This window comes from Belonocnema kinseyi, chromosome 2 (assembly GCF_010883055.1).
Source record: "Belonocnema kinseyi isolate 2016_QV_RU_SX_M_011 chromosome 2, B_treatae_v1, whole genome shotgun sequence".
Taxonomy (NCBI): domain Eukaryota; kingdom Metazoa; phylum Arthropoda; class Insecta; order Hymenoptera; family Cynipidae; genus Belonocnema; species Belonocnema kinseyi.
Window position 1 is genome coordinate 96,097,394 of NC_046658.1, and position 16,977 is coordinate 96,114,370.

The following is a 16,977-nucleotide window of genomic DNA, read 5'->3' on the forward strand; positions in this document are numbered from 1 at the left end:
TTAATTAATTTAATTCTGACATAACTCTTAAAATATTTTCCTTAAATAATTATAATTCTGATTTAGAAAAAGGGAATATACAAAAACAATTCCTTTTCCAAGTCAAAATTAATTAGATTGGAACAGTTGATTTTGGAAAATAATTATGATTCTGATTTATAAAAAGGACAATTCTTTTTCCAAGTCAGAATTCGTTAGGTTTTTTAAGCTACTTATTATAAATCAAGAAAAGAAAGTAACTTTAAGAATTTTATATTGGATCAATTTTATATTGGGACAGGTAATTTTGGAAAATAATTATGATTCTGATTTATAAAAAAGACAATTCTTTTTCCAAGTCAGAATTCGTTAGATTTTTTTAATTACTTGTTATAAATCAAGAAAAAAAAGTAAGTTTAAGAAAATCAGTTTGTGAATAAATATAATTCTATTTTGGAACAGAAGTTTGCGAAATGAATTTATTTGTGACATAAATATTAAAATAAATCCCTCAAAGAATTATAATTTGTATTTTGAAACAGGAATTTTGTATTCGAACTTGGAGTTTCGGAAAATAATTATAATTGAAATTATTAATTCAGAAATTCTATGAAATTGTCTTAAATCTTTAGATGCCGAGTATGAAAGATGATTCGGAGCAAGAAGGAGAAGAAATGTCTCATGACAGCAATGACAGCCAGAGCTCAGCATCCTGCGACAGCAGTGCAGAACACACTGATAGCGATGATTCTTCCGAAATGGATGAAGATGAGTGCGAGAGGCGAAGAATAGATTGTATGGAAAACTTGCATGATCTTGAAACTCAGTTTTCTCTCCTCAAAGAGCAGTACGTCCAAACATTTTACACATTTTTACATTTTATAGTTAGGGACTTGTAATAACATTGTTTACAAACAAATTAGGAAAAACACTGGAAATCAGGAACTTTTGTTGGATCTCGGAAAGTCAATGATTTTGAATTAAAAAAAAAGCACAAGTCAGGAAATTTCTGTAAGAAGTGCATTAAGTGACTTTCAAGGATTACCAGGAATAATTACACAATCACTTTTACTCGCTTTTTCTTCTCAAATCACTTTTTAGTAACGTTTTTTATGATAAAGTGATTAGCCACTTTTTTCAATTAATTAATCCATGGGTTAACGTTTATTGAATTCAGTTCTATAACTATTTTTAAATTTTCTTGAATTTCTTTCGAGATTTTTTAGGGTATCTTAAAAGATCCTAAGGAATTTTTTATTATTTTCAACAATCTAATGTGATTTCAAAGGATTTGAAACATTTTAGTGATTTTGAAGCGATTTTAATTAATATCTCATTAATTCCAAACATTTGAAGAGATTAAAAAGGATTTTAAATATTTTAGGCTATTTAAAAAAAATTCCAAACAAAAGCTTGTTCAAATTTTCAATGCAGATTTGGACACGTTTACAATATTGAATTTTTCGAAATAGAAAAAATCTAACTCAATTAAGATTTTTCTTTTTCGAAAAATCCAGTTTTACAATCTTGTCTAAATTTTCATGGGAAATTCGAACAAAATACTGTACACGTCCGTTCCAGAGCATTTTCAAAATATTTTAAAAATTACAATGGATTTCGAAATATTTGTAATATTTTCGGGTATAATAAAAGATTACGAGGAAATTTTAATAGATTTCAATAATTGACAAGTATTCCAAAGCATTTTAAAGAATTCAGGGGTTTTTTTAAATTGCAACAATTTTAAAGAGCTTGAAAAAGTCTAAAAAATTCAAATAATTTGAAATATTTTAGAGAATTTTAAAAGTTGTTAAGGAATTTTCAATTGATTTTGATAATTTGCAGGGATTTTAAAGAATTAAAAAAAAAATTTTTAGGCAGTTTTTAAATTCCAGAAAATTTTAAAGAGCTTCACATATTCTCAACAGGTTTAAAAGTATTTGAAATATTTGAGAGAATTTTGAATGTTTCTAAATGATTTTCAGTCGATTTCAATAGTTTGAAGGAATTTTAAACAATTTTCAATATTTTTGATTATTTTTAAAATTCCAAGGAATTTTAGAGAGCTTGAAAAAGTCTCAAAAGATTTCGAAGAATTTGAAATATTTTAGAGAATTTTTGAAAGTTTTTGAAAAATTTTAAAGAGCTTGAAAAAGTCTCAAAAGATTTCCAAGAATTTGAAATATTTTAGAACATTTCGAAAGTTTTCAAATAATTTTCAATTGATTTCGGTACTTTGATAGAATTTTAAAGAATTTTTAATATTTTTAAAATTCTAAGGAATTTTAAAGAGCTTAAAAATCTCAAAAGGTTTTTAAAAATTTGAAATATTTCAGAGAATTTGGAATGCTTTTAAATAATTTTCAATATTTTTGGTTATTCTTAAAATTCCAAGGAATTTTAAAGAACTTGAAAAAGTCTCAAAAGATTTCAAAGAATTTGAAATATTTTAAAACAGTTCGAAAGTTTGCAAATAATTTTCAATTGATTTCGATAGTTTGAAGGAATTTTAAAGAATTTTTAATATTTTTAAAATTCTAAGGAATTTTAAAGAGCTTAAAAATCTCAAAAGATTTTTAAAAATTTGAAATATTATAACGAATTTGGGATGCTTTTAAATAATTTTCAATATTTTCGATTATTTATAAAATTCCAAGGAATTTTACAGAGCTTGACAATTTCTCAACAAATTTAAAATTATTTGAAATATTTTCGATAACTTTGAAAGTTTTCAAGTAATTTTCAATAATTTGAAGGAATTATAAAGAATTTTTTATATTTTTGGGTAGATTGACATATTCTCAAAAGATTTCAAAGAATTTGAATTATTTAAGAGAAGTTTGAAATTTTTCAAGAAATTTTCAGTTTAATTCAATAGTTTAAAGAGATTTTCCAGAATTAAAAAAAAATTATGGATATTTTTAAAATTCTAAGGAATTTTAAACAACTTGAACAAATTTCCAAGAATTTCAAATATTTCAGATAATTTTAACAGTTTTTAAGGAATTTTTAATTCATTACAATAGTTTGAAGGAATTTTAAGACTTTATTTTTTTAGATATTTTAAGAAGCTTGAAAAAGTCTCAAAATATTTCAAAGAATTTAAAATTTTCAAGGAATTTTCAATTGAATTCAATAGTTTGAAGAGATTTTCAAGAATTTTAAAAATATTTTCAGGAATTTTCAAGTTAATTCAATAGTTTAAATAGATTTTCAAGAATTCTTTAAATATTTTTGGGTATTGTTTAAATCCAAAGAATTTTTAAGGGTTCTCTGAATTCGAAGAATGCCAAAAGATTTTAAATATCATGGTGGCTACTGGGTCGGAAAAAGACAGGGAATTTTACAAATTCTTTAAAGAAAAAAAATCTGCACGTTTGATTTTAACAGTTTTTTAAATAATCAGTTGAATTTGTGTATTTTTAAATTATGATATCATTCAGTCAATTAATTTTATATTGTGTAATTCGAAAATCTTTCACCTACAAATTTTCCACAATTAATAGCGTTTAAAATCGAGAATTTCCGATTAAAAAAAAATCTTTTTAGTTGATCAAATGTGAATATAAATTAGTATGATTTTTGAAACAGAAACTTATATTAAGGTTTAACAAAGGAATAATAATTGATTTTACAAGACGATTCGAAATCAGTTCAAATGTGAGAATTTCCATATTTTACCGTAAAATATTAAACTGTTTCAATTGGAAATTTTTATTAGATAAACAAATGTAAACGCCCGATTGAAATTATGTAAACTATTTTCATTTTAAAATAACTTCAAAATAATATATTCATAATTAAAGACCTTTATTGAATTTAAATTCAAATTCGATTTAAATTTTTGAAATATTCGACGACATTTTTAATATATTTTAATAATTGGAAAGTATTTCAAAGAATTTAGCCTATTTTTAAAAAGTTTTAACGATTTATATTTGTTTAACGTATTTGAAAAGATTCCAAGGAAGTTTGAATTGATTTAAACAATTTAAAGTGATTTCAATAAATTTTGAAAATTTAAAGGTATTTTTTAATTCCAAGGAATTTATAAAAGCTCTAAAAAATTACAAGACCAGGAGTTTTTAGAGCATTAAAAAATGTCAATGAATGAAAAATTGTATTATTGTAATTTTTCCTAAATTTTGTTTAATTCTGCTAAACTAATCTAATTGGCTGAAAATATTTTAGTTTGTTCTTTGCAAATTTTGGAAATGTTTTGAGACTAAAAAAGAGAAATTTATACCATAAAATAAAATAGTTTAATTTTCAGTGAAAGAAATAAGTTTTTAAGCATATAAAATAATTTTTAAACTAAATAGTTACATTTTGAACCAAGCAAATGAATTTTCTATCAAAAAGAGTAATATCAATAAAAAAATTAAGTCAAAAAATGTAGTCAAATTTCTATTGAAAAAAATTAATTTTTAATTAAAACCCGATTTTCTGACAAAAAAGAATAATTTTTAAAAAAATGCATGGATTTTCAACCAGAAAGATGAATTAGTCACCAAGAAGATTAATATTCTAACAAAAAGGACCAAGTTTCAACAAATGTATAGCTTCTCAAATAAATAGTTTAATTTTTAAATAAATAAGATGATCTAACCAAACATGGAAGTTGCATTTTCCATTGAAACAATGATAAAAAAAAATATTTAAAAAATAGTTCCATTTTGAACAAAAAATATTTTCCATCGAATGATAAATTATTCACAACAACAAAAATTAATTTTCAACTAAGTATTAGCTCTACTCTTAACTAAGTAGTAGAATTTTTAACCAAAAAAAGATTTTTCAGACGCTATTCACGATTAGCCTAATTCTTGACAATTTAATCAAATATTTAATAAGAAGAAAAGCCCTGCGGCGAAAATTAAATGTATTTGTATGAAAAATATGGGAAACAGATTGAAAAATATTTTTTCTTGAAAAATATGGGAAACCTCTGTAGTGTAAAGTTGTCTAACGACCTTTAAAACCTAGAATTATCCTTGATTTTTTTTTAAACCTTGACAACCTAGATATCTCTTTAAATTTTTCACGAAAACTTTGAATTAAAATTTTTGTTTTGCTTTTAAAACAGTTTTTGAGGGTTTAACCACTCGATTTTCTATTATACACCAGATTTCAAAATGTTGAAAAATAATTCTAAAGAGTTCAAAATATTTCAAAGCTTTAATAATATTAAAAAAGATTTTGAAAATTTCAAAAAGAGTGTGGATTTCGAAGAATTAAAAATGATTTGAAAAAGACGTATAGACAATATTTCAAAGATTTCAAATATTTCCCAAAGATATTAAAACTTTCAACAGGTATCAAAAGTTTTAGAAGATTTAAAAATATTTCACAATTATTCTAATGATTTTAAATGAATGCAAACGATTTTAGAAAGATTTCACAATTATTTCTAAAAATTCATAAGGATTTCAGAAGATTTCAAGAATTTCAAAGATTTCAAAATGGGTGTATTAGACCAAATTTCTAAATGTTTCAATAAATTTGAGATTTCAAAAGATTACAAACGAACAAAGGATTTCATAAACAAAGATTAAAGAAAGATTTCACAAATATTACAAATATTTTAATCATTTCAAATGAATAAAAAAAATTTCAATTATTTCATAAAATTTTTATAAAGTTTTTAAATTTAAAGATTTCAAAAATGGTACTAGTACCCAGGATTTTAGATATTTCAAAACATTTCAGAGCTTTTAAACGATTTCAGATTTTTTTAGAAGATTTCAAATAATTTCACAAAGATTTAAAAACTTTCAGAAGATTTCAAGGATTTTAAAGATTTTACAACGGGATTAGTAAATCATATTTCTAAGATTTCAGAACATTTAAAAGATTAGAAATAATTTTATTAGAAGATTTTACAAAGATTTCAGAGATTTCATAAAGGATACAGTGCACCATATTTCAAAGATTCCAAAACATTTCAAAGACTTTAAATAAAAATAAAAACCAGTTCCAAGTTTTTAAACGAGTTCACATTCTTTAAGAAAATTTCAAAACATTTCACAAAAGTTTAAAGTATTTCAGTGATTTCAAGTAGATACAAAAGATGTAGGAAAGATTTCACAAGAATTGATAAAGATTTCAAAAGATTTCAAAGGTTTTAAATATTTTAATGATTTCAAATAAATACAAAAGATTTCATAAAAATGTCATCAATTTCTAAAAGGGTGCTGTGCACAAGATTTCAAAACATTTGAAATATTTTAGAAGATTTCAAGAATTTAAAAGATTTCAAAATGAGTACATTCGACCAGACTTCAAAGATTTGAAAAAATTTCAAAAGGTTTCAATAAATTCAAGATTTCGAAAGATTTCAAATATTTTAATCATTTCAAATAAATATAAAAGATTTCCTAAAAATTTCAGAGATTTCAAAACATTTAAAATATTTTGAACGATTTAAAATTTTGTTTAGAAGATTTCAAAATTTTTTGAAGTTTTCAAAACTTTCAGAAGATTTCAAGGATTTTTAAGATTTTACAACGGGCATAAGTAAATCAGATTTATAATTTCTAAGATTTCAGAACATTTAAAATATTTGCAATGATTTCAGTTTTTTAGAAGATTTCACAAATATTTCAAATATTTCATCAACATTTCGCAGAGATGTTATATTAATACAAGAATTCTGAAGGTTTTAAAAAGGGTACACTGCACCATATTTCAAAACATTTCAACGATTATAGAAGATTTAAAAAAAATTCAAAAGGTTTCAATGAATTCGAGATTTAAAAAGATTTCAAATATTTCAATGATTTCAAATGAATAGATTTAAAACGTAAATTAAAAATACATAAATAAATAAAACATAGCTTTAAAAAAGGGTACTGTACCCCATATTTTAAAGGTTTTAAAACATTTTTAATATTTTAAACGATTTCAAATTTGTTTAGAAGATTTCAATTTTTTAAAAAGAATCTACAAAGATTTTAAACATTTCACAAAGCTTTTAAAACTTCCAGGAGCTTTCAAAGATTTTATAACGGGCATAGTAAATCAGATTTCTAACATTTCAGAATATTTAAAAGATCTGCAAGGATTTTAATTTTTTTTAGAATATTTCGAAAGATTTCAAAATATTCCACAAATATTTTAATGATTTTTAATGAATACAACATATTTTTGAAGTTAACAAGAATTTCGAAGGTTGCAAAAAGAGTAGATTCTCTACCACATTTCAAAGATTCTAAACAATTTCAAAAGGTTTCAATAAATTTGAGATTTAAAATATTTTAATGAATTTAAATGTATAAGAAACATTTGTAAGATTTCATAAAGATTTCATAAATTTAAAAAAGGTGCTGTACAACACCATATTTCAAAGATTTTAAATATTTTAAATATTTTAAACGATTTCAAATTTGTTTAGAAGATTTCCAAAATTTTTAAAGGTTTTAAAAAGATTGTACACATTTCACGAAGATTTTTAAACTTTCAGAAGATTTCATGGATTAAAAATAAGATTTTGAAAAACGTATACGTCCCCTTGGGGTCATAGGTACCCCAGCCGAAATTTCGTTGTTGAAACGAAGTCATTTAATATTTTGATCTGAATTTTTTTAAAGTATGTTCTAAAGTATCTTTTACAATATAAAACTATTTGCAAAGTCAATGTTTAAATTTAAGTTATTTAAAAAAATTAAAAACCGGAAAAAAGTCGAAAAAATTGCATTTTTTATTGAAAAATCAATAGCTTTTTTAAATTTCAATACTAAGAGCTCAAAATTTAGACAAACATAGGCAAGAGGTATTTCTAAAAGTCCGTTTTTTTTAAATTTGAAGTTACGAAAATTTCCATCGAAAAATTCTGGGGTCTATTTGACCCCTAGAGGAAGTTCAAGGATTAAAGAAAGATTTCAACGATTTGACTAATTTTTTAAAAAGATTTTACATATGTTTCAAGATTTCAGAAAGATTTAAAATACTTCTAAAGATTTCAAATAATTCATAAAGATGTAGAAAATCTGAAGGACTTCAAACAATTAAAAATATTCCCAAATGTTTCATAAAGACGACTCATCTTTGCAAAAATTCAATAATTTTTTTTATTTTGCTTTCTTCAGAAATTGTTGGCTTACGCGTATAACAAACTCAGGCATCCAAGAGTGTCACCCATTCACCTTTTGTCACCAATTTTCAATTTTGTCACCTATTTTAGGAATTTTTCACCTTTTTCTCCTATTTTGCGGTTTCTTATATTTTGTGAGCTCTTTTTAGTTGAAAAAGTACAATTTTATTCAAAATTACAACTTGCACACCAAATACAGTTTTTATTACACTTTCCCAATCGACGAATCTTGAACCAAATGATCGAATTTTCAAACAAAAAAGATTAATCTTCAACCAGGAAGAGTTTCATATTTTCAAGCATAATCTTCAATTTTTAATTTGAAAAGATTAGTATTTTACAAGCCAGTTTAATTTTGAAGTAAGGCAGACGAATTTTCTATCCAAAAATACAAGTGTTTAATAAATCAGTTGAAATATTGATTAAAAAAATTACTTTTTAAGAAATTAGTTAAATTTAGAATAATTACAAAATCAAAATATAATTTTTTTAAATAAAAATAATTAACTTTCAATCAAAAGGATCAATTTTTAACCAAGAAGATGACTTTTTAACAAAACAGTGGAATTTTCAACCTAATAGTCGAATTTTTAACCAAGATATGAATTTTTATCCAAAAGGTGATGTGTTTTTTTAGCAAATAGTTGAATTTTCCACCCAAAAAGACGATTTTTTAAGTAAAAGTGAATTTTATAACCAAAAAGTATCAATTTTCGACAAAAAATATGACTTTTTAACAAGATAGTTGAATTCAGATTAATTCTGAAAAAGAAATATAATACTTGTTTTTTTGTTTGATAAAAAGAACTAACTTTCAATCGAAATATATTTTTTGAACCAAGAGGTTAATTTTAAACAAAAAAGGGTGACTTTTTAAAAACCTAGTTTCAATTTTCAATACAATAAAGGAACTTTCAAACAATTTTTAGAATTTTGAACTAAACACCAAAAATATAATAGTAAACTAAATAAAAAAATAGTTAAAAAATAGTTTTTAAAAAAATAGTTGGTCAATAAAAATGACCAACTTTCAAATATAAAAGGTGAATTTTCAACAACTAAAAAAAAATGTTTCTACCAAAAGATAAATTTTCAACAAAAAAATATGAATTTCTAATAAAAAAAAATGAATTTTCTGCCAAACAGTATAATTTTTTGACCAAAAACGATTACTTTTTAACAAGACTTTAATTTTCCATAAAATAGTTTAATCTTCAACTAAAAAGTAGAATTTGTAACCAAAAAGTAGAATTTTGTGCAAAAAAAAAATCATTAGAAATTCCACTCCTTGGTTAAAAGTTGAACTAATTTTTTTAATTTTATTTTTTTGTCGTTGAAGATTCATAATTTTAGTTGAAATTTCGTTTTTTTTATCGATAAAAAATTTAATAAAAAATTCTTTTTGTTGTAAACAAGTTTTTTTTTAACTGGAAGTTCAAATTTTTTGTTAATAAAGTAACTGATTAATTCTAAATTAAATTTTTTGTTGTTATTGCATGTTCTCCTTTTTAAAATTAAATTGTTGTATAGAAAATTAGGCTTTTTTGTCTTGAAAATTTAACGAATTGTTATAAAATTTAACTGTTTTTTAGAAAATTCGTTTTTGTTTTTATTGAAAATCCATTCTAAATGAATATTCATCTACTCCATTTTTTGTTAAAAATTCAATATTTTGGTTAAAAAATTCTGTTTTTTTTTTGTTGAAAATTCATATCTTTTTGGTAGAAAATCAAATTGTTTTGTTCAAAATCAAGTCATGTTGAAAATATATACTTTTTGGTCAAATCTGTTTTTTATTTTTAATCCAAATTTTGTTGTGGAAATATCTACTATAACATTTTTTCATAAACGTTAATCTTTTTTGTTGGAAATTCAACAATATGCTTAACATTATTTTTCATTCTTGACTGAAAAATTTTTCTTGGTAGAAAACCCATTTTTTAGTAGAAATTTCATCTCTGTTTGGTTAAAAATGCAACTGCTTAGTCGAAGATTTATCTATTTTGGTTTAAGAATAAACTATTTTGTTGAAAATCAAAAAACCTGGTATAAAATTCAACTTTTTCGTAGAAAATTCGTTTTTATTGTTGTTGTTTTAATTAGAAATTAATTTTTCTGAATAGAAATTCATCTGCATAATTTTCGGGTTAAAAATTGAACTTTTATGGTTTAAAAATGCAGACTATTCATCTATTTTGCTTGAAAATTCAACAATTTGTTAACGGATTTAACTAGGTGAGAAACAATTAAATCGTTTGTAATCATCAGCCCCGAAATCGAGGCTATAGAAGAGTTTCACTGTACTCCATTTTCCAAGGTGGCCGTTTTAATCAAAGAAAAAAACTTGTGGCCATCTCTCGATTTACAACAAATTACAACTTGTTTGTTTGTCCTATTTGTCACCTATTTTAGAAAAAAATGTCACCTATTCACCGTTTTTGACGACAATAGCTACTGTGATAACTGCTAACTATTTTTTTATTATTTGATGTAAAAACAAAGGAGACCTGGCAAAATATGATTTCTTGTCCTGGAAAACCTGGAGTAGATCTTGAATTTTGTTCCCAGGATCTCTGCTCCGGCACTCTACTGTAATAATAATTCTTAACCCTAGACGGATCCTATAAATTTTTTTGCCCTCACCGGATCCTGTGGGTGACAAATGTCCCCCATTTGAATTCCTTGTGCACAATCTTTTTCTTTCATCGGAATCAGATCTTAATATACACCATTCTCTTCTTTTTTTCAATGTCGAAGAGATTGGTGTATATAATATCCCATTTAAGTGAATTTAAAATGCTGAAAAAAATGTTTAAACAAATAAAAATCGCAAAAAATCGTGTTTTTGACATTTTTTGAAAAAAATCATGTGATTTCTTTTCTAATTAACTAATTTTGAAATTTTAAACGCCATTTTGAAGGGAACAAAATGCACTTTCAGCTGATGTAGTTTATAATTAGGTTCCTTCCAAAAAGTGTATTTATTCGAACATTCGAATTTAGAAAATGAAAAAAAAAGAGAGAAATATCAGAAGTGCGGGCAAAATTCTTATTATTATAAATAATTTGAATGTATAATAGGTCAATCTCTTTATTTTCTGATGAAAAATGCGATGGTTTCATTAAAAAAATTAAGAACAAGTTTTTTTCAATGAAAAAGCGGTTCATAAGTTTGAAAGATAGGAAAAATTCATCGGAATGAAAAAACAAACCTTTTCTAAAAAATTATTTTTATTTTCAAACTAATTCTTGAAATAAAATTGAATTAAACAACATTAAATTAAATTGAATATTGCATTTAATAAGCTCAATCCACTTCGGTGCAAAGGTTGCACAAAACCGCCCTATGTTCGCCACACACAGGTCGGTTGCAACTTCTCTCTCTTTCCTGCGACACCGCAGTTACAGAATCGGCACTTTTTAGTTTGTATATTCTCGACATCTTGGATGAGAAAAACAATTATTCATTCATTATTTATTAATTGATTTATTATTGGAATTCATGAGCACTGTATGGATAAAATTAAAGAAAACAACTTTCCATTGATATGTATCAAATTTTTAGTAATTTTTACATATAATCTTCACTTAAATTACAAAAAATCAATTCCAAACATGAAAATACCATGATATACTGTAAATATACGTCAAACGCGTTCATTTACATGAAAATATGAAATTAACTTAACGTCACGAAACTCGAACGTAACAGATCCGCTGGGGGACAAATGTGCCCCAAGCGCTCAGCATTTCCTTCTCATTTGACAGAAAGCGAACAACCGGTAACATAAACCACTTTACCGCACTCTAGGATAGTCGTACTAAATTATGGTTAGGATCTGCACCAAAAAATCAGAGATATTTGCTCAGGAGAATTAAATGAATTTAGCGTGGGGCACATTTGTCCCCCGCAGGATCCATGTAGGGTTAAACTCAACTTTTAAACATCTTCTAACTAGTTTTTCATCTTCTCAGACTTTACAGAGAACGAATAACCCAAGTGGACACAAAGCTAAGTGAAGTTCGCGTCGGAAAATCCGAAGAGTACCTCATGCCTCTCGAAAGACTGAAAGAAAATATGAAAACAAAGCAGGAAGTTGCCGAAATCCTGAGACAGTTTCGACTGCAGAACATCAAGAACAAATATGAGGCAGAGGAGCAAGCGGCCTCGCAAAATTTTAAGAGTGAAAAGGAGCTCATCTGGGACACAATTCATGGTGAATTGCAGGAGAAAATTCGCCGACTCGAGGAGGATCGAAACAATGTCGATATTTCGGCTGACTTGTGGCAAATTTCAAGTGGAAAGAGACGGAGAAATCACACCGACCGAAGAAGAGCAGTTTCGGTTTCCGGACCTTTTATAGTTTATATGCTCAAAGACGAGGATATTTTAGAGGACTGGGCACTCATCAAAAAAAGTGTGAGCAGTCGAAAGACGGAAATTCTTTAACAATTCGAGGCCGAGATTTGTTTTTTTTTTTGGCTTCAATGAAAAGAGAACGATTGATAACGGAATATTGAAAGTGCTTCTTTAAAGTGACTTTTGCAATGACCTATAAACATTTTTGGTGTAATATAATAGGTAAAAAGAAGATACTATTTTCAGTAAAAATCGGACATTCACGACGGGTTCGTAAATTAAAGTTAACAGAGTGTCCTCTAAAATGTGTATAATTAGAATTATGAAATATTTAAGTACTTGATTTTCTTCTGGTAAGTTCTGATATTACCGACGCGACGACGGGCTCGACTGCTTGTCGATGGAAAATTTAATACTAGGTTGTGACTGATAAAATGCCGGTAGAAAATTCGGGTAAAGCAGAATTCGGAAGTGTCGGTATTATCATGAAAGCTCAGGAAAAGCGATGAAAATTTAAATTTAAATAACCCAACAAGAGTGAAAATTATGATGAGCAATAATAAGGTGACTGAATCCACTTCAAATCATGCAGGTTGGCGAGTCATGTGTTCAGGATTGCCGGGAAAAGTAAGGAGACACGTAATTTTTTTGTTTTAATTGGTACAGCGAAATTTTTACATTTCTTACGATTATATTTTAATTTTATGGATAATATGAGGTTTTTGCCAATTCTACTTTAAAAACTGTGCCTCTTTTTTTAGATTTTATGGGTTTTATTGTTCCAGTTGATCTAGCTGTTTGCACTCTTTTAAAATTCAGAAGAAAATCGAGAAAAAAGATTTTAAAATGGTAAAAGTATTTCGTTTTTGTTTAATATAAGAAAGCAAAAATTCCAAACTCCACTCTCGATAAATTTCCCGGCTTTTATTTTAAAACATTTTTTGCGATTTTCTGATTTTTCTTTTTTTTTTGGCACCAATTTTCCAAGTTTTTTCTCAGGGTTTCTAAAAATTTGAGAAAAACAAAGAAACAAACAAAAGTGGTAAAGCTATGTCGATTTTCTGAAACATAAAAAAAAATTAAATTTTCTCAAAAGAGCTACCATTTTTTTTCGATTAAATTTTCAGAGGCCTTTCTAAACTCTTCTCACTTTTATTGTATTTTACTATTCGTTTAGAGCAAATTTTTTGGAATAAATGAAAAATATTTACTCTTTCAAAACTCAGAAAAAATCATTTAAAAACAGGTCAAGATATTTCAATTTTTGGAATATAAGAAAGAAAGCAAAAATTCTAAAGCAGACTCATCTTTTTTCTTCCTAAAATTGTTAGCAATTATTATTCCAAACTAATATGGAACAAATATGGTCTACTCATGATACATTTCCCATTTAGTTTTGATTTTTCTTTGTTTTTCAGAAAAAAAAAATTATTTTTTGCGATTCATTGAATTTAAATATTTTTCTTTTACCAATTTGCCAAGTTTTTTCTCATTGTTTTCTAAACATATGAGAAAAACAAAGAAATAAACAAAAGTGGTAAATTTATTTCGATTTTTTGAAACAATAAAACACCACATTTTCTCAAAACAGCCAGTTATTTTTGTTTTAATTTTCAGGAATTTTTCTTACTGTTTTAACTTTAATCGTAGTTTACACTCAGAAAGAAATTCTGTCCTTCCGAGAAAATTTTTAAGAACGTGAAAAAAATATTCACTTTTTCAAAACTCAGAAAAACTAACTTAAAACAGGCAAAGATATTTCGATTTTTTGAATATAAGAGAGAAATAAAAAATTCCAAACAGTCCCTCTTTTTTTCCTGAAATTGTTAGCAATGATTATTCCAAACTAATATGGAATACTCACGATAAATTTCTCATTTAGTTTTTTTTTTTTTTTTTGAAAAAAACATTATTTTCTACGGTTTTTTGAAAATTTAGGTTTTTCTTTTTCTAAATTGCCAAGTCTTTTCTCAGTGTTTTTCTAAAATTTTAAGAAAGACAAAAGAATAAACAAAAGTGGTAAAGCTATGTCGATTTTCTGAAACGTCCAAAAATGAAATTTTCTCAGAAGAGCTGCCATTTGCTTTTTTTTTTGTTTTTGTTTTCTTTTTCGTTTACATTTTATGGAGTTTTTCTTACTTTTTTCACTTTTATTGTATTTAACACCCAGAAAAAAAATCTTTCATTCAGAGAAAGTTTTTTGGAATCAAAGAAAAATTCTCATTCTTTCAAAACTCAAACAAATTAATTTAGAAAAGATAAAAATATTTTGATTTTTTGAATATAAGAAAGAAAGCAAAAATTCTAAACAGACCATCTTTTATGTTTCTAAAATTGATAGCAATTATAATTCCTAACTAATATGGAACAGATATGGTCCACTCATGATAAATTTCCCATTTAGTTTTTTTTATAGAAGAAAAAAATTATTTTTTACGATTTTTTTAATTTAAATATTTTTCTTGTACCAATTTGCCAAGTTTTTTTCTCAATGCTTCTAAAACTACAAAGAAATAAAAGTGGTAAAGCTATGCCGATTTTTTTAAACATAAAAAAATTTAATTTTCTCAAAAGAGCAAACCATTTTTTTCGTTTAAATTTCCAGGAGGTTTTCTCACTTTTATTGTATTCTACACCAAGAAAAAAATTCTTTCATTCATAGAAAATTTTTTGGAATCACAGAAAATATTCACTTTTTCAAAACTCCGAAAAAAATAATTTAAAAAGGATAGATATTTCGATTTTTTGAATATAAAAAAGAAAGAAAGAAAAAATTCCAAACAGACCATCTTTTTTGTTTCTGAAATTGATAGTAATTGTTATTCCTAATTAATATGGTCTACTCGTGATAAATTTCCCCTTTAGTTTTGTTTTCTTTATTCTTCAGAAGAAAAAAATTATGTTTTACGATTTTTTTAGTTTTAATAATTTTCTTGCACCAGTTTGCCAAGCTTTTTCTCAGTGTTTCTAAAATGTCGAGAAAAACAAAGGAATAAAGAAAAGTGGTAAAGCTTTGTCGATTTTTTAAATATTAAAACACGAAATTCTCTCAAAACAGCTGCCATTTTTTTTGATGGCATTTTCAGGATTTTTTTTTATTCTGAATTGTATTGTATTTTACACCCAGAGAAAATTCTTTCATTCAGAGAAAATTTCTCTGAATCAATGGAAAATATTGATCGGCTCTCAGTCAAAGAAAAGTTGATGCAAATAAAATTTTAAAAATGATATATTCTTTTGGTTTAAGGAAATGTATTTTTTATCAAAATTTTTGTTAATTTTAAAATAATTGTATACTTTTAAATGATATTTTTGGTTAAATGAAAAAAAAATATGTTAAAGAAACGGTTTCTTTAATTAAAGACAAATAGTTTTCTGAGTGTAATATTATTTTTGACATAAAATCAGAAAAATATGATTTTATTGAATATAACTATATAATGCGTCGAAAACTAGCTATAAAACTTTACTTACTACTCCTGAAAATTTGAAAAAAAAAGTTTTTGGAGAAAATTTCGTGTTTAAATTTCTGAGAAAGTCAAAATAGCTTTACGATTTTTTTTCGCTTTTCTTATCGAGTACGAAAGAATGAAAAAAACTTAACCGACTGGTTAAAATGCAACCTAAAACCTTGAAAATTCCAAAGAGGGCATATTTTGAAGAAAATATCAGAAGTAATTGATCAAAAAATGGAAATAGTTTTACCAATTTTTTTATTCTTCTTTCGCTTTCCTTGTCGGTTCCGAAAGAGTGAGAAAACAAATTTTTTAAACTGGGAAAAAATTTTAATCCAAAAATTTCTCAGAAGGGAAATATTTTAAAGAAAATATCAGAAATCATTTTTAAACAAATCAAAATAGTTTCATCATTCATCAGTTTTCTTTTTTTTTAATATTGGAACCATATTTTATAATTTTAAATTTTCTTTTTGTGAATTTTGAGCGTGCTAAAAATTGCATAAACTAAAACAAGTAAAACCTTAATTTTTTGACAAAATAATTAATTTATCTACTTTCTTAAAAAGACATGTATTTTGTTTTAAAATTCGCCTTTGGTAGACAATTATTCTTTCTGTTTAAAATATTATTTTCATAAAATCGAAAAAAATTTAGAATTTAAAACAAAAAATTTTTTGTGAATTTTGAAAGTGTAAAAATTTACATAAACTGAAAGAAGAAAAAGCCTAATATTTCAAAAAATGTAAGGAAATTTTTTTTCTAGGTGAAAACTAATTTTTTTAATTAAAACTTTTAATATTCTATTGTTTATTTCTAAAATATGTCTTTTTCATTTAAAATGTGTGTATTTTTGGTTGAAAATTCGTCTTTTTGGTAAAGAATTCTTTTTCTTGATTAAAATATTATTTTCATAAAATCGAAAAACTGTACCATTTTTTATTGATTTTTTAATTTAATTTAATGTTTTTTTTTAATTTTGAGAGTACAAAAATCTGCATGAACTGAAAAAAGAAAAAGCATAATATCTCAAAAAATAAAAAAGTATCACATTTTTTAACCAGTTGACTGGTAATATCGCATACGTGCAT

At 25.0% G+C, this 16,977-nt stretch overlaps 1 protein-coding gene across 1 annotated transcript in view; it reads left to right on the forward strand.

Moving 5' to 3' along the window:
- LOC117167398 (breast cancer metastasis-suppressor 1-like protein) overlaps positions 1 to 13,249 on the forward strand; it is a 17,570-nt gene extending 4,321 nt beyond the window's left edge. The window contains exons 2-3 of the mRNA XM_033352293.1: positions 612 to 826; positions 12,047 to 13,249. Coding sequence (XP_033208184.1) covers positions 612 to 826; positions 12,047 to 12,521 — 690 coding nt within the window. The 3' untranslated portion in view covers positions 12,522 to 13,249. The remainder of the gene's footprint in view (positions 1 to 611; positions 827 to 12,046) is intronic.
- Positions 13,250 to 16,977: the final 3,728 nt, after the last annotated feature.